The 22,889-nt window shown below is 38.1% G+C and overlaps 1 protein-coding gene across 1 annotated transcript in view; it reads right to left on the minus strand.

The window, feature by feature from the left end:
• The window catches only part of CFAP54 (cilia and flagella associated protein 54), a 295,241-nt gene that overhangs the window by 254,533 nt on the left and 17,819 nt on the right, over window positions 1-22,889 (minus strand). The window contains exons 5-12 of the mRNA XM_064590760.1: window positions 19,514-19,572; window positions 14,181-14,324; window positions 12,181-12,294; window positions 11,957-12,058; window positions 6,804-7,002; window positions 2,988-3,169; window positions 2,738-2,903; window positions 1,718-1,803 (exon numbers count right to left, since the gene is read on the minus strand). Coding sequence (XP_064446830.1) covers window positions 1,718-1,803; window positions 2,738-2,903; window positions 2,988-3,169; window positions 6,804-7,002; window positions 11,957-12,058; window positions 12,181-12,294; window positions 14,181-14,324; window positions 19,514-19,572 — 1,052 coding nt within the window. The remainder of the gene's footprint in view (window positions 1-1,717; window positions 1,804-2,737; window positions 2,904-2,987; window positions 3,170-6,803; window positions 7,003-11,956; window positions 12,059-12,180; window positions 12,295-14,180; window positions 14,325-19,513; window positions 19,573-22,889) is intronic.

The raw sequence follows: 22,889 nt of genomic DNA on the forward strand, positions 1-22,889 counted from the left end.
CAAAATTAACAACACTGAAACAACAGATGTTGGCGAGGATGCAGAGAAAGGGGAACCCTCTTACACTGCTGGTGGAAATGCAAGCTGGTGCAGCCACTCTGGAAAACAGTATGGAGGTTCCTCAAAAATTAAAAATAGAGCTACCCTATGACCCAGCAATTGCACTACTAGGTATTTACCCCAAAGGATAAAAAAATACTGATTCTAAGGGGCACATGCACCCTAATGTTTACAGCAGCATTATCAACAATAGCCAAACTACGGAGAGAGCCCAAATGTCCATCAACAGATGAATGGATAAAGAAGATGTGGTATATGTACACAATGGAATATTACTTAGCCACAAAAAAGAAGGAAATCTTGCCATTTGCAATGACATGGATAGAGTGAGGTGTATTATGCTAAGTGAAATAAGTCAACCAGAGAAAGACAAATACCACATGACTTCACTTATATGTGGAATTTAAGAAACAAAACAGATGAACATAGGGGAAAGAAGGGGAAAAAAAGGAGAGAGGGACAAATCATAAAAGAGTCTCAACTATGGAGAACAAACTGAGGGTTGATGGAGGGGAGGAGTGTGGGGGATGGGCTAAATGGGTGATGGGTATTAAGGAGGGCACTTGTTGTGATGAATGCTGGGTGTTATCTGTAAGGGATGAATCACTAAATTCTAGTCCAGAAACCAATATTACACTATATGTTAACTAACTAGAATTTAAATAAAAACTTGAAACAAAAAAAAAAAACCTTTTGTTTAGCTCTCCTACTATAATCATTATATTTGCAATCAAATACCTTTCTGACAAAAATTAAATACCTGTCACAAGTATTTAATAAACCCAGAAGAAATAAAAAACATTTTACCAGTGGAACTTCTCAAATCCCTTACTGTGGTTTCACTTCCCTGAACAAAAGTTAATACAATGCTCTATCATTGTGGTTTTCAAATTTTTTTTAGAATAGTAAAGCCAAATTTTCAAATGAAATTCTATCTCAACAATTGTATATAAAACTAATAAAAAGGGCGCCTGGGTGGCTCAGTCGGTTGAGCGACTGCCTTCGGCTCAGGTCATGATCCCAGGGTCCTGGGATCGAGCCTCACATCGGGCTCCCTGCTCTGCGGGGAGCCTGCTTCTCCCTCTCCCACTCCCCCTGCTTGTGTTCCCTCTTTCGCTGTGTCTCTCTCTGTCAAATGAATAAATAAAAAATCTTTAAAACTAATAAAAACATGTTAGGGTGTTATACCCAAAGCTGAGCTCCTGAGGGAACTTCAGCAAAGCCCTGGGGATCCCTGTAATTCAGTTTTGACACCAGTGCTGTTCTAGTTACTTAAACATTCATACCCACAAATCATCATCTCTAATGGCCATTGTGTGCAAAGTGACTCCAAATAATAACTAAGCGCTGTATTCATGGACTGGAAAGTGGTATTTCATTAAGAATGTTAACTCTAATTGAAATGACTGCCTCATTTCCTTCATTATTAGAAATATAGCTAGCATAGGAATTTTCCAAAAAGGAACAAAAGAAGTTATTATCAAAACAGACTTAAAATCAGAAGTCAGGTTATGACTCAACCTCTTATTTAATGATTAAACAATATAGAATTTTGGCAAGGTGCAATTCCCGTGATATTTTAAATCTGGCTTTAAATTAGCTATAATAACCTCCTTCAACACTATCACCAAGTATTCAAAAAAGCAATTAATTTCACCTGGGGAGAAGCACAGACACAAGAGTACAAGGTTGCTGCCAAATGGAAAATGTCTTCTGAATATCCATAAGTCTTCAAACAAGAATCTAATCCATAAAGTAGAGAAAAATGAAACAAAAAAAAAACAATTACAAATTTTCAAGTAGAAAAGGCATAGAAACACAGAAATTCTACAAAATGACATAAATGGTACCTGGACAAATATCATGTCACTAAGATATTTCTATACGAAAACTAATCTAAGTGGGCTCTAATGCAATTAAAATAGACTATTACCATTAATCTGCAATCTGTATGCCAACTACATCCAAAATAGAATTGAAAAGGCTTATAATACTAAAACACATGTAAAACATGGCAGTTGAAATAAAAATAACAAAAATATCTATTCAGAAACCACTAGAAAAAATATATGTACCATTGCTTGGTACAAATTATTTACTGCAATTGAACAGCCAGGAAATGCCTTAAGAACATTATAAAACATAAAAAAACATGGGATTAAATCATTCTTGTCAGTCTAAAATTAGAGGTTGCAAATTTTCAGTTATATGTACAATAACTTTTAAGACTTAAAATGTTGGAATGAAAAACTGCCCCTACTGAAAAAAGATGGGAGACCACCAAATCTTCCCTTGCCAAAGGGAACTGATGGCTTTTGATTGACTGCTGTGCTGGTCTCTCACTTACCAACAAGGTAGCCGCTAAGTAAAGCCTTACTCACCTCCTCAAAATCATCACACAGAATGAAACCCAGCATCCTTACAAGGTCTAGGAGCCTGCAGGACCTGGTACCCAGCTATTTCTCTGCCCACATTTCCTACCACATTCTCAAATTCCACCAGCACCACCAGCGCACTCTAGCCACGTGTGCCTCCTTGTCACTCCTTCGACAACCAAGCACACTTGGTCTTTGCACGTCCTGTCTCCTCTGCCTTGAACATTCTTGCTCACTTTGCCTAGAGAGTATATTTTATCAGATGAAATTTTAAGTTTTCAAAAAGGCAAATAAATACTCACCTTGAAAAGCAATTTTCTTAACATTAATTTGAGCTGATTGTCCTTCTTTGTAATTTTCCATGGGAAAGACCAAACCTTTGTTTCTCTTTACGTTGATTAAAGGTTCTATTGCAACAAGGAGAATTAAATCCTTTTCTGCTTTCTTTGACTCTGGATCATCCTGCCTCTAAGAGAAGTATATCCCACAAGTTAATAATTCAAAGCCATCTTAACAAAATAAAAACAAATCATTGGTTTTTGTATATCTTACCTGGAGAAAATCAATAAGCTGCCCAGCTAAAGATTCAAATAAACTCCATTCCTCATAAGTAAAAGCTAACTTTACAAATTTCACAGCAGCATCTATAGAAATAACATTTTTTCCTTTTACAGTAAGTTGCAAAAGAGATGTTTGTGGAAAATCAAGCATTCCATCTGCACCAGTACTTGACACTAGAAAAGGAAAAAGAGAGGTTTGAATGTCATTCATGCAAAGAAATAGTTACTAAATATTAACTAACAGATACTGCTAGGCACAAGAGAAACAATGGAAAAGAAGCAAATACAATCCCTGCCTTCACAGAGCTTATACTCTAACGAGGAAACAAGAAATCTTAGCAGGAAAATACAGGGTGCTGTGGGGACAAATAAGAAGGGCATCGAACATGGGTTTGAGGTAAGAGAGTGGTCAAGGACGTCCAGCCAGAGGAAGGAACATAGAATCCCAAACACAGAGAATTAGCAAGAGTTAACTAGTCAAATAGGTAGCTAGATATTACAAACTGAAAGCTCAGGAAACAGGTCTATAATAGGGATACAGCTTTAGAGTCACCATTATATATCCATAGTAAACAACAGAAGCAGCCATGGGCAATGTACAGCTGCCTAGGACAGGAGAATTAGGAACCCCAACATGTAAGAGAAGGGTAGAGGGAGAAAAGGCTGCAAAGAAGAGTGTTTAGAAAGGAGTATTCAACAGTAACAAATACTAGAGTGTAAAGGAAGAAAAGCACTGAGAAGGGACCCTTGGATTGAACAAAAAGGAAGTTGTCCATGACATTCTCCGTAGAGTAAAAAAACACATGTATAGTCACCTTGTTTATGGCAAAAGGATACTATAGTCAATGGGGAAAGGAAGGTCTCTTCAATAAATGGTGTTGTGTCAACTAGATGTTATATGGAAATAAATAAATCTTGATCTCTACCTCATACCAACAAAAACAAAATTGAGACCTAATGTGAGAGGTAAAATAATAAAGCTTCTAAAAGAAAACATTGGAATATATCTTTATGACATTACAGTACAGAGATTTCTTAAACATGACACAAAAATGGTTAACTATAAAGGCTATACTGATAGACTGGACTACATTAAAATTAAGAATTCCTGTTCCTTAACAGCTATAATTGAGAATGAAAAGGCAAGCCACCAAGTGGGAAAAGATATTTGCAATATATATATTCAACAAAGAACTTATATCCAGAATCTATAAAGAATTCTGACAAACCAATAAGGAAAAAGCAAATAGCCCAATAGAAAAATGGGCAAAAGATGGTTCACAAACTGGCTCCCTTCCACGGAGGGCAAGGAGAGACTAAAGAAGAGGCAGACCACTCCAGACTGGTAGGTGGTCATTTTAATAAAGCAAAGGAACTTACATATAAGGCTTGTCTATATAGTTTCCCCAGAAGATTTAACTGGGTTCAGTCACGTATACCATCCACCTGGTCTCAACAACACCTTAGTCTCACAAGGCTACATCCTTGAAATCACTGCTAGTACAAGAATAGTAGGTAGGACATACACACCAAGGACAGGGTGGGGTGGGAGATGGGGACTATAAGGAGCCTCCAAATGCCTGGGTCCAGCTCAAGAATTAACTGGTAGTCATATCCTCTTGATGACCTCCTCCAACAAATCTGAACAGGCACTTTGCAAAATAGGATATCCAAATGGTGAAGAAATATATGAAAAAGTGCCCAACTTCATTAGTCATCAGAGAAATGCACATTAAATCCATAATACTACTGAATTTGCTGAATTCATACCAGAATGGACAAATGAAAAAGACAAATAAATCTAAGGGTCCAAATTTGGAGCAATTACAACTCTCATAAAATGCTGCTGGTGGTATAATCGGTAACAAAAATAAATAAATAAATAAACCATTTTGGAAACCAGTATCCACTACAGCAAAACACACACATACCCTATGCTGTATCAATTCCACACCAAAAGAAATGCATAGCAGATGATGTTCTCTTTCAGCAATTTACAAAACAAGCAGGCCAAAAACATCAGTAGGAATAGAGAAGACTTAACTACATGATTTACAAACTTCACCTAATCAACATATATATAAAGCAATGTACCCAACAATGAAAGAACATACAGTCTTTTCAAGTATATACAGACTATTTACCAAAATTGACAAGTTAGGCCATAAACCACACCTCAACAATTTCAACAACTTCAAAGAATATCAAATAGAATATGCTTTCTGGCCACAATGTAAGTAAGCTAGAGATCAATACAAAAAAACAATTAGCATATCTCCATGCTTTTTTACTCATGACACGGTATCCAAAAAAAAAAAAGCACAGTGGGCATTTGAAAATATTCTTAACTAAATTATAATGAAGGTATGATAAATCAAAACTTCAGGTACATAGCTACAGTTGCATTTAGAGACAAATGCCTTAATATGCATATGTTAAATAAGGATAAATCCTAAAACATCAATGATCTAAGCTTCCAAGTCAATAAATTTTTAAAAATCAGCAAAGTAAATCCAAGAGAGTAGAATAAGAGAAATAATAAAGAACAGAAACAAATAATATGGAAAACAAATATACAATAGAGAGGATAAACACAAATATTGCTCATGGAAAAAGACTAATGAAATTGGTAGACTCCTGAGGAAACTAATGAAATGAGAGAAAAAGGCAAGGTGACCACTACTAGGTATGAAAAAGAGGAGCCCAGACACCTACAGATCTTATAAAGAAGATTAAGAAGATCATAATGAGATATTATAAACAATTTTATGAAAATTTGAAAATATTGGATCAAAAAATCAAATTTTTTCAAGTCCTATTTACCAAACTGATAGATCTTTTTAATGAAAAGAAAGCCTAAATCACTTTATATCTACGAGAAATTTTTAATCCATAGTTAAAAATCTTTCCACAAAGAAAATTCCAGGTCCAAATGCCTTCACCAGTAAATTCAATCGAACATGTAGGAAGAAATAACATCAATCTGACAAAATCTTTCAGATAAGAGAGAAAGAGAGTGCACTTCTCAACTCTTTATATGAGGTCAATATGACCTTGAAAGCAAAACCTAAAAAGGACATTACAAGAAAGGAAAATGTCTCATGAACAGAGAAGCAATATAATAAACATTAGCAAACAAAATCAAATAATATATCAAAAGGATAATCCTCACCTCCACATTAGACTTATTCCAAAAATATAGGGTGGTTAAAAATTAGATAAGCAATCAATGTAATTTACCACATTAATAGAAATACACTAGAAATCCATTCAATCAACTCAATAAATCCAGAAAAGGCTTTTGATGAAATTCAACAACTATTCAGAATTAAAAACAAACAAACGAAACTCAGCAAACCAAGAATAAAAGAAACTTCCTTAATATGGAAAAAAGGTATCTAAAAAAATCCTTCAGCAAACATCAAAATTAATGGTAAAATGTCGAAAGCTTTCCATGTGAGATCATAAATGAGACAAGGATATCTGCTATCACCACTTCCATTTCATGTTTTATTAGAGATCCTATCCAGTGCAATAAGCCAAGAAATGCAAGAAAGAAGAAATTAAAAGATTAAGAATAGGAAAGAAAGAAATACAATAGTCATTATTCACAGGTTAAGATGATAATATACCTAAGCAAATCCAAAAGAAAATCTCATAAATTTTTTAAATTATCAGCTGAGTTTAACAAGATTGCTGAATTTAAGATAAAAAAAATTGGGTATCAGTTTCCTATATGTGGAATACCATACTAAAATTTTTGTTTTTCATGTTCTACCATAATATATTATTTTAACAAATTATTTACTTATTAAAAGTTCTTTTCCTGCCATAAACAGTTCTGAGACAACATCACGAACTTCTACTTCATCTGTAACAATGGGTCCAGTTTGCAGTGTGCGCCTATTTGAATCAGAAAGAGCTTCTAAGACAGCCAGAAACCGGGATGCGGTACTGTCAAACATCTCATCCAACAGCCGCTCTGTGACGGTACGTGGCCATGGCAACTGGAATAAAAACAAAAACAAAAACCACAGTCCACTTCTTTAAAGTTCTACAATGTTTAATATTATAAGCAAAGAGAAGTAAGGCATGCTTCATTAATGCTAAGAGAGTGGCTGGCCCATCAATGAGATGGTTACTTTTACGGTGTTCATTTTTGAGGTGTTTCTCCAGACTCCATTAAAGTTTATGTCATGACACCATTACATTGAAGACTGCTATTTCTTTACGTTCCTGTTTCCGAGGCAGCATTAAAAGGCTGTTTATTACCGTCTTTTTATTAGGGCAACATCAATCTCCATATGCTTCGTGTTACCTTAATTACAGTCTTCAGGAACTGATACTCAAACTTTGATTGCCTAGGAGTCTCTCAGGAGGGCTTTTTTTTTTTTTAAGATTTTATTTATTTATTCATGAGAGAGAGGCAGAGGGAGAAGCAGGCTCCCCAAGGAGCACGGAGCCCGATGCAGGACTCAATCCCAGGACCCCGGGATCATGACCTGAGCCGAAGGCAGACTCTTAACCATCTGAGCCACCCAGGCGCCCCTCAGGAGTGCTTTTTAGATTCACAGACCAAATCTTGAGATTCAGTGGGTCTAGATGGGGCACTTTTCATAAGCACCACAGGAAATTCTAATGCAGAAGGTCCTTAAACCCAAATTTGAAACAATATTTCACAGTATAAACAGCTGGTCTTGTGGTAGTTAACGAAAGAAGAACTGACTAGCTGTATAGTAATATGCTAATGACTGTTAGAGCCCTATATGAATTCCCAGCTACTCTGCTTTGTATCATCCCGGAATGATTTCCCCTCCTGCCTATGACTTGCCTCTACACTATTCTTCTGACAACTGATCTGTTCTCTGTATTTAGATTACCAGTAAGTAAGAGAAGTAGCTCTGGTCAGCTTTTCTAGAATCCATGTCCAGTTAGAAGATACCCATCATATTCCCCATGATTCCCCTGCTTCTCTCCTCTTCTTGGGGCAAAGTCAGAAAGACAGAAAAACGTAAACAGGGTTAAAACTGCTTTGGACTATTTCTCCTCAAACATCAACTTCTCTACTCATTAGCTTCTATGACTTTTCAATCCATAGGTTAACTGAGAGGTTAAAAACCTCAATAAACTTGAACTTCATGCCCTAGCCTTTTACAAACAGAGGTAAAGGTTTCTTCTAAGATTTTTACTGTAGGTTAAAACAGAGCTTTTAAAAAATTATACTTAAAAGCATAATAAACTTTCTAATAATTAGAAGTATTCAAAATGAAATTATAAAAACCAAAGATTATAGTTAAATTGTTTTTAGAAATACCATAGAAAAACTACCAAAAAGTAAAATAGAATATTTATCAGCTGTAGATGAATACCAAGTAAAACATTCTAAAATATAAATATTTAAAAGGTCTATAAAAAAGATTTAAGGCAATAAAAAAACAATGGGTTGCCAAGCATGACAAGCAAATTATTAATGTCTACAAAAACGAGTTCATTTAAGTATATTTTAAAAATTAAAATCTCTAGTAGATAAATGGTCAAAAACTGTGGAAGATAAAATCCACAGAAGGAAATAAAAAGAGTAAAAACAAATATAAGGGAAAGTTGAATCAAAGAAATAGTTAAAATGACAAGCCATTTTAAAAAAACTGAATTATTAAAAAAATAAAGAGGGATGCCTGGGTGGCTCAGTCAGTTAAGCATCTGACTCTTGATTTAGGCTGAGCTCATGATCTCGGGGTCGTGGGATCGAGCCCCGAGTCGGGCTCTGCGCTCAGCGCAGAGTCTGCCCTAGATTCTCTCTCTCCCTCTCTCCTGCCCCTCCCACCGTGTGCGTGCTCTCTCTCTCTCTTTCTCTCTCAAATAAATAAATAAATATCTTTTTAAAAAAATAATAGCAAAATGATAACAACTAGTAGTGAAATTGGTACCTGCAGGCTGTACCTTGCATAGCTATTTCAGAAATCAATTTGGGAATATATATCAGGTGAGATAAAAGTGCTTGTATCCTTTGATTCAAATCCCACACCTTGAATTTTGTCCACAGGAAATTAAAAAAATAGCACATGGAAGCTGTTGATTACTTCAATATTTAGAATAACAAAGATCTGGAAACAACTAAAATTTTAAATAGTAATAAAAATATTTGACAAGTTACGGTACAAATACTGCATAGAGTATGTTAGACCATCTTTAAAAACATCAGGTTGGATGAGAAGCTAAATGACATGATCCAGATAGTCTGTTCGACTTCTAAATACTATGGTTTCTATGACATCTACTCCATGAGATGTATTATGTTAATCTCTAACATAATATACCTAGCCCAGTCAAGCTTAATTTCTCACTTTGTTTGCTCCTGCTTCCAAGCTATGATTGTGTTCTTGTCCTGTACTTAGAATGTTTTATCCTCTCCTCCCTATCCACTCAAATCCTGCTCATTATTCCAAGGCCATTCAAGAAGACAGAACTGTGACTTTGCTTTTCTATATTCCACCATACTTGTAACCACAGCAGGCATTTGATACATTCTGTTAAATAAATGAATAAAAATAAATAATAGTAATAGCTAATATTCCTGAGGACCTACTGCATGCCAGAAACATTCTAAGGGCTTTACGTGTAATTCATTTAATCTCTACCATTATTTCCTTCTTAATACTCATCACAAACTATAATTACTATACTTATTTATTATGTAATTTCTCCACTAGAATGTAACTCCTATCTATCTTGTTCATATAGCAGGTACTTTAAAAATATTTATTGAATGAATCACTAAACAGTCAGTCATTAGGAGTACGGCTTAGTAGTCCTTTAAAGGAATCCTTTGAAAGTCAAAATGATTAACTGTGAGTTCACAATGGACTTACAAATTCAGAAATGTTTTATAAAATAGATTTAACGCATATTGAAATTATTTTCTTTTGCAGACACATAATAAAATTATTTCATAAATATAAAGCAGAACATTCTGCAAAGTATGTCAAGGTAACATACTATGACTTTATAAAAAGGGTATGTTGACTATTCCCTATAGAAACTACTAACTAAACAATTATAACTTTTTTCTAAAAAGATATACCACCAGACTTTTCCATAAGATAATTATCTTAAAGGAAACCAGAAATAGATGTGTTTTTAATGTAATGTTATCTGGAATTTGAAACGCTTCTCTTTGGAAATATATTTAATTTTTATTGAAGGATGATTATAAAGCATTATAATATGCTAATTAATGACAGCCTTGCAGCTTTGGATACTTAAATTTGGTTTGCTCAGAGAAAAAAAAATTGCTAGCCAGAAAAAAAAAAAAAAACCTACCCCATGCTCTCTTACAAATGCTATAGAGCGTTACTTCTCAACAATACCAGATGCGGGGGTGCCTGGGCGGCTCAGTCGTTAAGCGTCTGCCTTCGGCTCAGGTCATGATCCCAGGGTCCTGGGATCGAGTCCCGCATCGGGCTCCCTGCTCAGCGGGGGGCCTACTTCTCCCTCTCCCGCTCCCCCTGCTGTGTTCCCGCTCTTGCTGTGTCTCTCTGTCAAATAAAAAAAAAAAAAAAAAAAAAAAAACCAATACCAGATGCAGGCAGTTCCACAGCTCATCCAAGGAATTACCTATGATTGGGCAAGTCACCACCCCCACTGATTATCCACCACTGGTCAGTAAGGGATATGATTTTAAAAGGATGTATGAAATGTACCTCTGGGCTCAGCAGCCAACATACCATAGTCAAACTAAGAAGCAATAAAAAGCTACCATGCCCACATGATTTTTGTATTTAGATATTATGATTTATTTTAGAGAAAAGAAAAATAACTTCTCTGAAATGTTGTAAGAAGAAATGCATGAAGAGAGCAGCAGTTATCGGAGTAATGAGAAAGCACTGGACCAGAGTCCTGCGGCTGCCTTTGTGACCTTTGAGGCCATAATTTAAATACTCTGGGCTTTATGTTCCCATATTAATAGGACAGGACTGGACCAGACGATTTCTTAAATTTCTTCCAGGTTCTGAAATTCTGTTACTCTCCTGTCCAAAACCGCTCATCTTCCCCTTCACTTTCATTTTTGCTCCCTACCAAGAAGTTCACAGAAAAATTTACAGCCATCGAGGATGGTCAGGGAAAGCTTCAAAATAAAAACAGAACTGGGCCTTCAGGGATACTGAGATTCAGAAAGGCAAGGGCAAGACAGTGGGAGGACAGGGCAGGGGGGAGAAAGGGCAGAGGACCCCAGAAGGCATAACTATGTCCCAGTCTTCCTCCCTGACAGCCCTTAGTGCCGCTGACCAAACACGCCTGTCGCCAGGACAGCCGTACGACGAGTCTTGACCTGTGAGAAGAGACTGCGCTCCCTCCCATGCTGGGCGTTATTGCCTGCGCACAATTCTCCAGGGCTTTCTCCAACGCCCTACGGCAGAACAACCAGCAACTTTCAAAATGAGGGCTTCTCCTCACCCTGATCCTTGGCAGAGCCCCCTGTGAACTGTCGTAGCCATCATGTCAGTGGGAAATAAAGGTTGTTTTAAGCCACTGAGATATGGAGGTTGTTTTGCCTCAGTGTAGCCTAGTTCCTGAACACTCCCAAGGGTGAAGTCTGAAGCTGAGGAGAGAAGGTGCCTCTACCTTCTCTCCAACCTCAAAGCCCACTAAGCTAACACCAAGCAGTCAAAGACACAGGCCTCCATGACACCACTCCAAGTCCACCTTTGAACCTTTCTCAGGCTCTTCGTCTTCATCTTGCCCTTTAAAGTTACAAAACTGGGATTGTGGGAAGGTACAAAACTTTAAGAAAGGGATGGAGTGAGGCTGTGTCCAAAGTGGGAAGGCATTCCTCTATTTGCCACTGGTGCTGAGAACAGGGGGCAGGATTTAATACTGAGTGACCAGGCTTCAAAGATGGGAGGTATAACACAAATACACTGCAGAAAGAATCTGAACAAGAAAAGACATTCTTAGACTTACAGTTTGAGCTTCCCTCAGGTTAACTCTTATCTTTGGTCTAAAGAAACTTTTGTTTTTTCTTCTAGATTCAAATACTCCTCTTTTGAAGATCATCACTGCCATCTGTCTCAGAAAAAGAATTATATATGAGGTAACAATGGGATGCACTTCTCAACCACTAATATTAAGTACTTAATCAACTATATAGTGCAGTAAATGTATTTTATTTCATGAAACTTTTATACCTTTATTGTGGCCTCTCTATAATGTCTTCTGGATTCTTCCTGTGATTGTGAGGAACTCATTAGTTCCAGTTGCCTTAACTCATCAATTTTAGCTAAAGCACGCCGAGCAAATGCCTGTATGCGATTAAAATAAATTTAATTCATAATAAGTGAGAGTATAGTGATTAAAAACGTATCAAGACAGCATGTTTTATTCTTCCAGATATTTGATTTAATTGGTGAATTAAACTCTAGGCTGATGCGAACTCCTTATAACACTATAACTATCCCATCGATCATTTCCTACAAGCATCCCAAAATTCTGCAGGTCTAAAGTTAATAAGCTGTCAGATATGCTAACTTTATGAATCAAGAAAATCAAAAAAGTAAGAAAAGCCAAATTCTGTAGCTTCATATAGATGATCACTTCTCTGGTATCACATACACACACATACACGGCACACACACTCCTCAAAATACTGACTTTCTTACTAAAGCATCCTGTACTATCTAGTCAACTGTTCACTTTGTCCACTAAATTGTGAGGTCCTCCTCATAGGGTCTTATTTATTTTTGTATCTCTAGTACCCAGCATATAGGAAGTATTTACTAATATGTGGACAAAAAAGAAGGAAGGAAGGAAGGCAGGAAGGATGGAAGGCAGGAAAGGAAGGAAGGAGACCCACTTATTTAATCAGATCACCATTATTATGATTCTCTACAGTTCAATTTATGTCATTTATTCTACCATTCCTTTGAAATATTTCACCTATAATTTACAATTTTTCATGAAGATGCTTCTAGACATAATAACACACATGAAGGGTTAAACTTTCCAATAAGGAAGAATTCCAATAGGAATCAAATCGTCCAAACTGTGTATATGTTCCCTTCCCTGACAATTTTAATAGCTACAGAAACATATCACTGCTAGTACACTCTAACTGTACATGCATGGTGAATAGTTTCTAGAATGTACCCCAGGCTAGAAAATGTACCCCTCAAGGGCTGCAATAGGCTATTCAGGATGAGCCACTACCACCCAACCCTTCAGAATTAGTTTGGGCAGGAAACATTAAATGTAAAGAAGCCGCTAACCGGCCTGATGGTTGTGAACAGGATACAAAAAGAAGATTTGTACAGCTGTGATGGCTCTGTCCTGCACAGGACTTCCAGCCAAGAGGCTGAGTGAGGGCTGCAATCCAGCCCCCCCTGCACTCAGCAGACCATGCACTCTGTGCAGGCCTGAAGGAAGGGGTGCCTCCTTCTGATTCTCACCAAGCCCTCACCCACTGACAAGCCAGCTACCACGTACTGTAGAGACGGCACCTTTGTTCATGGACACAGAGGTACCATAAAGGCTAACAGAAGCGCCTAGCGGCTAAGTTACATTTCGAGTATTCGGTCTAAGAGACACACAGGAAAAGAAGAAAAACAAGAAATCGGGCGTATTAAACAAATGGCAGCTGGAAGCAGAGAAAAGCAAGACAAATGGACAGTAGGGAGACTGGAAGGAAAGTGACTTGCATACAAGCATCCAATGGGGAAGGTAAGATATCCGAAATCCTGTTCAGAAAAGGGGCAGAGGAGGCAGAAGTGAACGGAGAAGAAAGGAGAGAGCAGAATGTAGAACAAGAGATCAAAAGAATGGAGAAGCCAAGCACACTTCTGCAAATAAACCCTGGGACTTGTGTGTTGTCCCAGTGCGATTCTTTAGGTTTTGTTTGTCTGTTTGTGTTTGTGTTGCTGGGCATCTGAAGAAGAAAATGCTGAATAACTTGTATTTTTAATTTTTTTTTTATTATTTATTTATTCATGAAAGTCAGAGTGAGAGAGAGAGGCAGAGGCAGAGGGAGAGAAGCAGGCTCCCCGCCGAGCAGGGAGCCCGACGCGGGACTCGATCCCGGGACCCTGGGATCACGACCTGAGCCGAAGGCAGACACTTAACCATCTGAGCCACCCGGGTGCCCCATAACTTGTATTTTTAAATACTGGAATCCTGAGCATGGAAGGCGGCCCACCTCTCCGTGAATGCCAGCCTGGCAGTCATAGTAGCCCTGGCAGACAGCAGTGTAAAGGGTAGCTCTCCACGTCAAGTACCGGACCGACAGGAGGGGGACCGAGAACTCCATACACATGCTGGCCCACAGGAGGTACTCCAAGGCCTGAGGGAGAAAGAGCACACTGGAATGTGTTTCCATTTTAAGCTATCAGTGACGATTTCTATCTAATGTAACCAAATTAGAAGTCGTGAGCACAAGTTGCTGACTGCTTAAACCAAAAATACCATAGATGGTAAGTCAAGAGAACACAAGCATTTAAAAAGTAAAGGAATAATTTCAAGAACTCGAAATCTCAAGTTAGTGATTTTAGAATGTCTTCCTTCTTAGCTCCTAACGTGCTCTGAACTCAGCTGGTTTTTATTAATACCTGTCAAGTGTCCACAGCAGTGTAGGAGGTAATTTACATTATGTTTCTATACCTACATATCTCCATTACATCCAATGCCATTAATATGCTCACATGGGTGTGATTCCAAAGCTAGACTGTAATCTCTTTGAAAACAAGAATGGCACTTTGTTATTACATCATCAGCACCTGAAAGAGTACCTACCAGGCACACAGTAGATAACCCCAAGTGCTATTAAATGAATTCAGTGGACAAACTTAAAGTCAGCAGAATCAACACAGGAGAGCTAACAAGTCTTTGAGTCTCTCAAGAAAATAATGATAATAAATTTGGGCAACAGAATAAAGTCCTTCTCCCAATAACTAATTCGGCCCTCAATAATTGAGGAAGTAATTAAGGAAAAATATGTAATAGTCAACTCTTGAAAAGGCAAATCATCAAAATGATCCAGGAGCTTCCTATGCATAAAGCAAACCCAGCAGACTGACATAGTATTTAATAGTAAAAATAGATAAAACACCGATAACATTCAAACCCTATTACCATCTCTGGAGCCTTCAAAGACAGTACATACAACACATGTGCAAGCATCTCAGCTTTCTCATCTAAGAGAAAGAAACCTGAAAGGCCAGAATTCTCCACTGTCTAGTCAGTTTTGATTCCGGAGGAAAAGAGAGTGCTGGAAGTAGAGCAGAGTTTGACACAGAACTATAATATTCTTTGCTATCCACTAAGCTCATCCCCCAGAATGTAAAGTCACTCAGGAAAGGGACCTTGTCTGTCTTGCTCACCACCATATCCCCATCTCCTAAAACTATCTGGCATGTAATGGTAAATATTACATAAATATGTGTTGACTGACTGACCTTCATCAAAAAGCTCCAGTTAATGGTGCTAAATGTGGACCTGTGTCAAGTAATCATAGACTCAAAGGGCTGAAAGTCAATCTGATTTCATCCCCACCAATATCACTGGCACCACCACCAGATGTCCTATACCTTCCCCTGTCCAAGAGTTCTCACCTCTAGTAACAAGGAACATGCCACCAGAAGACAATTCTAAAACATGAAAAGTGCTTCCTTAATCTGAAATGAAATCCTCCTGGATATACCTCCAGTGCACTGGTCCTAGTTATGCCTTCTGGAATAACACAAAACCATCCCAAGCCCACTTGCAACTTACAGCCTTCCAAGAATCGGAAAACACCTATGCATCTCCCCTATCTCTCTCTCTCCAGGATAAACATCTCTGGGCGCTTTTTAGATCTCCTAGGACTGCACTTCCCTTCTCCATCATGGTTAGTCTCCCGTGGTTTTGCTCCAGGCTGCCAAAGTCCTTCTCCACAGTAAAATGAAACTTTCAGTCCCTGGTTCTGGACACTACGTCTCTACTAAGTGGGCCCAGGGTTGCTTTATTGCTGTTGTTGTGGTTGTGTTCTTGTTGTTGTTTGCTAAACTTGCCACGCTGTGAACTGAGGTAGAATTAACAGTCATCCAAACGAGTTTTCTCACATTTGTCGCACAAAAATCCTATCGTGGATTTTTGCATATGTACTGTTGTGGTTTATGGGGGTATGGGATCAAACCATGTATAAGTTTTCCCCCTTTAAATTCACAATCTTTTCAAAACCCCTTGGGATCCCTGATATTAAAAATTTCATATTTCAAAATAAAAATAGCTTTAGTCACCAATTGCTCACATTACATTTGGGTTCATATTCAGACTTAGAATAAAAGACCCCGATCACATATTTTAGTGCCAGAGGGACCTTAAAAGTAACCCAATCTAACTCCAAGAGGCTAAACTGCTTGTAAGCAACAGAGCTGGGGCTGGAATTCAGGTCTTTGGACTCCCAAGTACAGCAGCGTTCCTTCCACAATATGGGGCAGCCCTGACAAAGGGAGAGTTCTGAAAACCCATCATTCCACTTAGGGTTCTGAAAAACCGTCAGGTTTAAAGATGAAAAAGCCATTTCTAAAAAAAAAAAAAAAAAAACTTAATTTGTAGCCTTTTTTTCTTGCCCCTAAAAGCTCAGAAGAAGAATTTATATTAATTTAAAAAAAAAAGTTGATGGGATTTCACTGAACTGTTCTCTTTATAAGGGAAAAAAATTTTTGAAAAACCCAGTTATAAGAGCCCAGCAAGAGCATGGCTCAGGTGTTGAGCAGGAAAAACACACGCGATTCATCATCTCAGCCACAGGATGGCGCTGCAGCACCATTTATGTCCTCTTGTACCCTTGGCTGAAAACAACACTGAGAGGCATTTCAAAGTTTGGATTTGAAGTTTACGTAAAGGTACGTGGAATAATTTGACAATAATTGTTCAAACCACAAAATTTTACTAAACTATTTCAGTTCTATAGTAAAATGAAACAGAAGTCAACTTTTTTTTTTAATGAATAGATTCTACCGTATTTCTCTAATGTTTGCTGAGTACCCTACTACAGTTTTAAATGCCTCAGAAGAAATTACAGATTAAACCATAAGTGAAAGGGAAGTTGTCATATGTCTTTAGGAAACGAGGCTTCAGAAATCTGGCCTCCCTCCACTCCCTAAGGTTAGGCGGGTGACCTGTCTGAGCACGAAGGTCTAAATGTTTCGCATCTGGGGAAAAGTCCCTGGTCAGTCCTGGTCTTCAGGACATCTTCAGGAATAGAGTCATGTCGAAAACTATTAACCCTCCTACAGGGCTCCTCCATTCGAGTAGGTGGGCCAAGACAGGATGGGTCATGACAGGGCTGGACTTAGTCAACAGGCACGCATTACTCTCACGTTGTTGAGAAGCAGTACAGTTACAGTATAGCATTGGCCTCCGCTACACCTCTCTGTGAGACACTGAGCCTCAGCCTCATCTTTAAGATGAAGGTAGTAATAGCACCTTTCTCAAAGTGGTGGTATGAGGATTAAATGAGATAATATGTGAAGAAGGTGCTTGGCAGCATACCTGATAAATGGCAGGCATTCATTTGACAAATGATGATGATGATGAGATAGATGCACACCTCGTAAGACTATACTGAGCATTATATATGCAAAGCCCTTCACGTAATACCTAACACATAGTAGGGATTCAATAGTAATAACAAATGGTAGCCATACTGTCTAGATCCTGTAGGAACAGGAGCTTAGATGGCTCTAGGATGACACCAGGAAAAGCCTGGGGATCCCATGTCTGTTTCTCTTTCTGCTGTATGCTACGACAGACTCAAATTCTAAAACTGCTCACACTCAGAAGTGCTCAGATGTGGCTGGACCTCCAAGGGCTTGTCCCCATTAGATGGACCCATCAAGTTCATTTATAGCCTCAGCTCAGGAATCAACTCGCCAGCTGAGGGCTTGGGAATTTCTGGGTGAAAATTATTAATTTCCGTGAAATGTATTATAGTGAACAAACTGAAAGAATCTCATTCCAATCTTCAAGTGCCAACTGTACAACCACCCACCACCCCAAATTCTTGCATCCCTCACTCCCCCTACTCCTATCCCACAAGACTGGGACCACAGAACTATCCTCCTTCAGCCCTTATCTTGTCAGACAAAAGCTCAAGTTCAATAAGGGGGAGGGGAGATGTCTTATGCAGGATCTAAATAAAATTATTTTAAGATGACTATCACATTAAAGTAAAATTCTCTCAGCATTACTAAGTACAAACACTAACAGTTCCATCTGGGCACAGAGAGCTCTGCCCTTCGAGGTTTCGGCAGACAAAAGCTGTAGCAGACCAAACCACGATGGCTCTGTGCAGCAGGGTTTGTTGCTACAGCAAGTGCAACAAGAGTATGCAAATCCTCTTTAGGAAATCATCTGGAACTGAATGTAGAATTGTTGGAATAGTGTGTAGGCCACATTTACATTATTCATGAGACAGTCTCCCCTCATTTCAATTTACATCCAAAACACTGGCACAGAGCTTGCTCGAGTCACTGTCAGTAATAGAGCTTTTAAATGTGAGGAACTAAACAGAGAGAGAACACATAATTAATGTTATGCATTGAGCATGCAAGTATCTTTGCTTCCATTTTTATTTTTTAAGCATTGTCAAATTTTAAGATACTTGGCTATATTTTGAGGAAATAAGAAAAAAAGTAACTGCACTGAGTATTAGAATATTCAGTATAAGGTTTCGCATGCAGTAAAATAAATAAATAAATAAATAAATAAAGCAGTAACGTTTCAGATACCAGAAACAATTCAAGCCTGCTCTCAACGGAAGTGTATTCTCCCTTCTTGGCCTACATTCCAATGACTGGACGTGGACACATGGAATAAATATGTCTCCTACAGACAAAAGTGCTACCAACATTGAAGGGAAGTGTCAGCCACTTCCTCAAGCTAAAACTGAGCAGTAAGTACTAGTAAGTATGAATCTTATTATAAAATAAAGACCCGTTGCCCTCAGCTCATAAATGGGACAATGTTTAGGTGGACATTCACCCAACTAGCATGTGGGCCGTAAGTCAAGTCCAAGCTGGTGGAGGAGAATGAAGTCCAAACTCCATAGCAAACATAAATAAAGTCACCACAGTTTGTCATCCAAACCATAATACTTTAAGGAGTGAAAGGGAGCACTATTAATAATTATTCTAGGACAACAGACATTAACCAGGACTGTCCCGGCAAGCCAGGATGGATGGTCACCCTACCTAAAGAGATAGCTACCAGAGGGATGTTCAGTATCAAGTTGACAAGTAATGACTAATCTGAGAGACTGAGGGACACTGGAGATTACCTATCAATTTTAGGAATTCTTTTTTTTTTCATTAGTATGCTATTGTCTTTTTATTTTTAGAGAGAATCATGTTAAAGTAAAAGAACAGTAAAACTATATTAAATTTTGTTATATAATTTCACTAATTTTCTTTGTTCAGCACTCAATGCTAACAAAAGTCTTGAGAAAAACAGGAAATACAGGGCAAGATATCTTGTCAGTAAATTTCATACCTTGGAAGACTGACCTATGATCATCAGTTTTCTGCAAATGGTGTAAATGTAAATGGTACCTAGATGAAGAAAAAGACTGTTAACATGTTTAACAGTTAAATAATGGAAATTTTATAGTCTAATTTCTGTAGTTTAAATCTATAGTTCCTAAAACAAGTGAAGTTATGAGAAAGTCTGGTAATGGTTAGAGAGTTATAATCATTACAATTTCTTTTGTAACTTGCAGCCAAATCATTAAAAGAACTAATTTGACCATATTTTAAGTACATTGACATGGGAATCTTTTATCCTCATTTGAAAGGCAGCATAAGTTTTGAAATATATTGAAAAAAATATTTAAGTAGCACAATTTATGCACCCTGTGGTTTTTATTAATTTATATAAAATGCTATTGGTGCCCATGGTTTCTTTATGACTGAAAAACTAAAGATTTATCCCCAAATAAGATTAGGATACATATTTAATCAAAATGGCGGGGCGCCTGGGTGGCTCAGTCGTTAAGTGTCTGCCTTCAGCTCAGGTCATGATCTCAGGGTCCTGGGATAGAGCCCCGCATCGGGCTCCCTGCTCAGCGGGAAGCCTGCTTCTCCCTCTCCCCCTGCTTGTGTTCCCTCTCTCGCTGTGTCTCTCTCTCTGTCAAATAAATAAATAAAAATATTAAAAAAAAAAAATGGCACAATACTTAACAAGGAAGCTCATGATAATTTAAAAATCAAAACATGTAATAGTTCCCATTTTATTTATTTGCAGTATCATAATTATATTTGCCCCTTTATTAAGGTATGTCCTATAAGCACTCTAGTGAAAAACAGCATTTCCAACTCCTATTTAAGACCATTCAAGTATGATTTTTTTTTTTTTTTTGGTCAGGCCATTAATTAAATGAAAACAGAAGGCTAGAAAACTGGCAGAGCTGGGGCAGGGGTGGGGAACAGCATCACCAGACATCTCTCTATATACAAAGGACATTATCGTGCTATAAACATACCCCAAAGATGGTAATGTGCCTTAAAAAGCATGTAATTATAATGACAAGTAGTCTAAATATTTTCTATAAAATATCTGATCTAAAATTCAGAACCATCCAAATTCAACAATTACGAATCCATGTTCACACTTAAACTTTAAAAGCTTCTGAGAAAACAGCATCTGCTCCAAAACACACATCACCTGACTAAAATACACTTGTAAGCATAGCATAATAAACATTAATTACATAAGTCCGTGACAAAAAATACTGAATAAACTTTTAAACACTTGCAGCACCATAAACTTTATGGAGAATGCACTAGGTCCTTAACATTCAAGGACTCAGCCTTCTTAGTGTGACTGCCCCCAGGACATGGGATTAGTTATTTCACGTAAGATTCACTGGGGAAGAAACCACTTGGCTACTAACAGCTCAAGCCCAGCATTCTTATCTCAACTTGGCTTTGTTGACCTCTGCTCTTAATCTTTAAAAATGAAATTGTCTGACTATGTTTCTTTATCTTAAAAGTCACCAAGTAAGGATACCCACAGCCAACTCATGCCTCCCCGCAGAACATGTGATTCAGGTGTAAGCCAGGAGCCTGTATTAAACATGTCAGTAACAGGAAGTGCGGAATTTCAGAAGACCTCAGGAGACTGCCCTCAAGAATGACAAGGGCCCTCTGTATTTTTAAAATGAGATTTTAACCTTTCCAGACCTAATATGTCCTGACTATAACTGAATCCTTCTTTGATGGTTCAGGATCTCGGCATGGCCCACAAATTCCCACTGCAGAAGCCTGACAGAGAGAGTAAATGACATGAAATGGAACACAGGTTGAATCTTTACAATCTCGGGATATCTCTGGAAGTTTGTTTTGTTTTATTTTTAACCAAATCCCTAATACGAGTATATTGCCTTGTCATGTGACTCCTTTTCATCAAAGATGGCCACCACCAAAATAATCCAGCTATATGAGGGTTGAATGAGTTGGGTTCAGGTTGGTTGTGAAGTAAGGTATTATGTAATAGTCATACACCCAGTTAGTTTGTGAAAGAACCAAAACTGATTAACTATCTTAAGAAACCAAGAGAGTGTATTTGTTAATAGTCAATTAAAAGTAAAGAGAATCGGTATTAATGTCGAACAGAAAAGGTGAAATGCTTTTTGATAAATTGACAGTAGGTCAATTTATTTTTCATTACTCAAACGCCAAACTTTAAAAACTACAAGGTCTTTGCATTTGTTAATCCCCCAGTCGGAATGCCCTCCCCCGAAATATCCAGATGTCTCAGTCAGGTGTTTACTCAAGTGTCATCTCAGTGAGGCCTTCCCTGACCATTCTGTTTAAAATAGCAGCTCAGCCCCAGCCCAACCTCGGCTCTCCCTATCCCCTTCTTAGCTTTATTTTTCTCCGTAGTATTCATCGCTATCTGACACACCATTTAATTTTTATCATCTCCCTGAAGCATTATGTAAGCATGAGAACAGAGTTTTTGTCTATTGTCCACTCCTGTGTCCCTAGCACTTAGAACAATGTCTGGCACTTGATAACTTTGAGATGACTTCATTAAAACAGGAACAGTAATTAGCAAAACTAAGTATATGCATCTTCCACAACCCAGCAATCCTACTCCTGGACAAAAATCCCAGAAAACTCTAACACAGGATTATAAAAGGACACACATAAGAATATTCATCACAGGGCGCCTGGGTGGCCAGTTGGTTAAGCGACTGCCTTCGGCTCAGGTCACGATCCTGGAGTCCCTGGATCAAGTCCCGCATCAGGCTCCCTGCTCAGCGGGGAGTCTGCTTCTCCCTCTGGCCCTCCCCCCTCTCATGTGCTCTCTCTCTCTGTCTCTCTCAAATAAATAAATAAAATCTTTAAAAAAAAAAAAGAATATTCATCACAGAATCATTTGTGCAATTATAGAGGTAGGGCAAGCCAGGTGCCCATCTCGAGGGGTGGAATACAATTCAAGAGGCAGAATTAACGAACTAGATTTACATATAGGAACCTCGTTCTGTTCTAAAACCATGGTATTGAGTAAAAAAATATTTAGGAAACAGAATAAAATCCAGAGCATGACCATATGTATAAAAAAGCACACACCAAATAAAGGTATATAGAAGATACAGAAATTGGTGTTTTGTTTTGTTTTTAGAATATTGGGATTTCTTGCATGTGATCTTAAATAGACCCCAGACAGGGAATTATTCCACCTCTCAAGCAAGGCCCAACTGCAGGCCCCAACCCTCAGGCCTACCACTCCTTCCTGAGCACAGAACCTCTGGTCCTGCTCGGTCCCTGCCAAGATATGTGAGCAACTCAGGGGGAAGGACGGCAATGGCTACTCAGGGAATCACAGATCTTCTTGAGGATGATCAGGCAAAAAAGCTTAATAG

The sequence above is a fragment of the Mirounga angustirostris genome, unplaced genomic scaffold, assembly GCF_029215605.1.
Source record: "Mirounga angustirostris isolate CCGP_5_RB_7025 unplaced genomic scaffold, mMirAng1.0.hap1 SCAF_5, whole genome shotgun sequence".
NCBI classification, from domain to species: Eukaryota; Metazoa; Chordata; class Mammalia; order Carnivora; family Phocidae; genus Mirounga; species Mirounga angustirostris.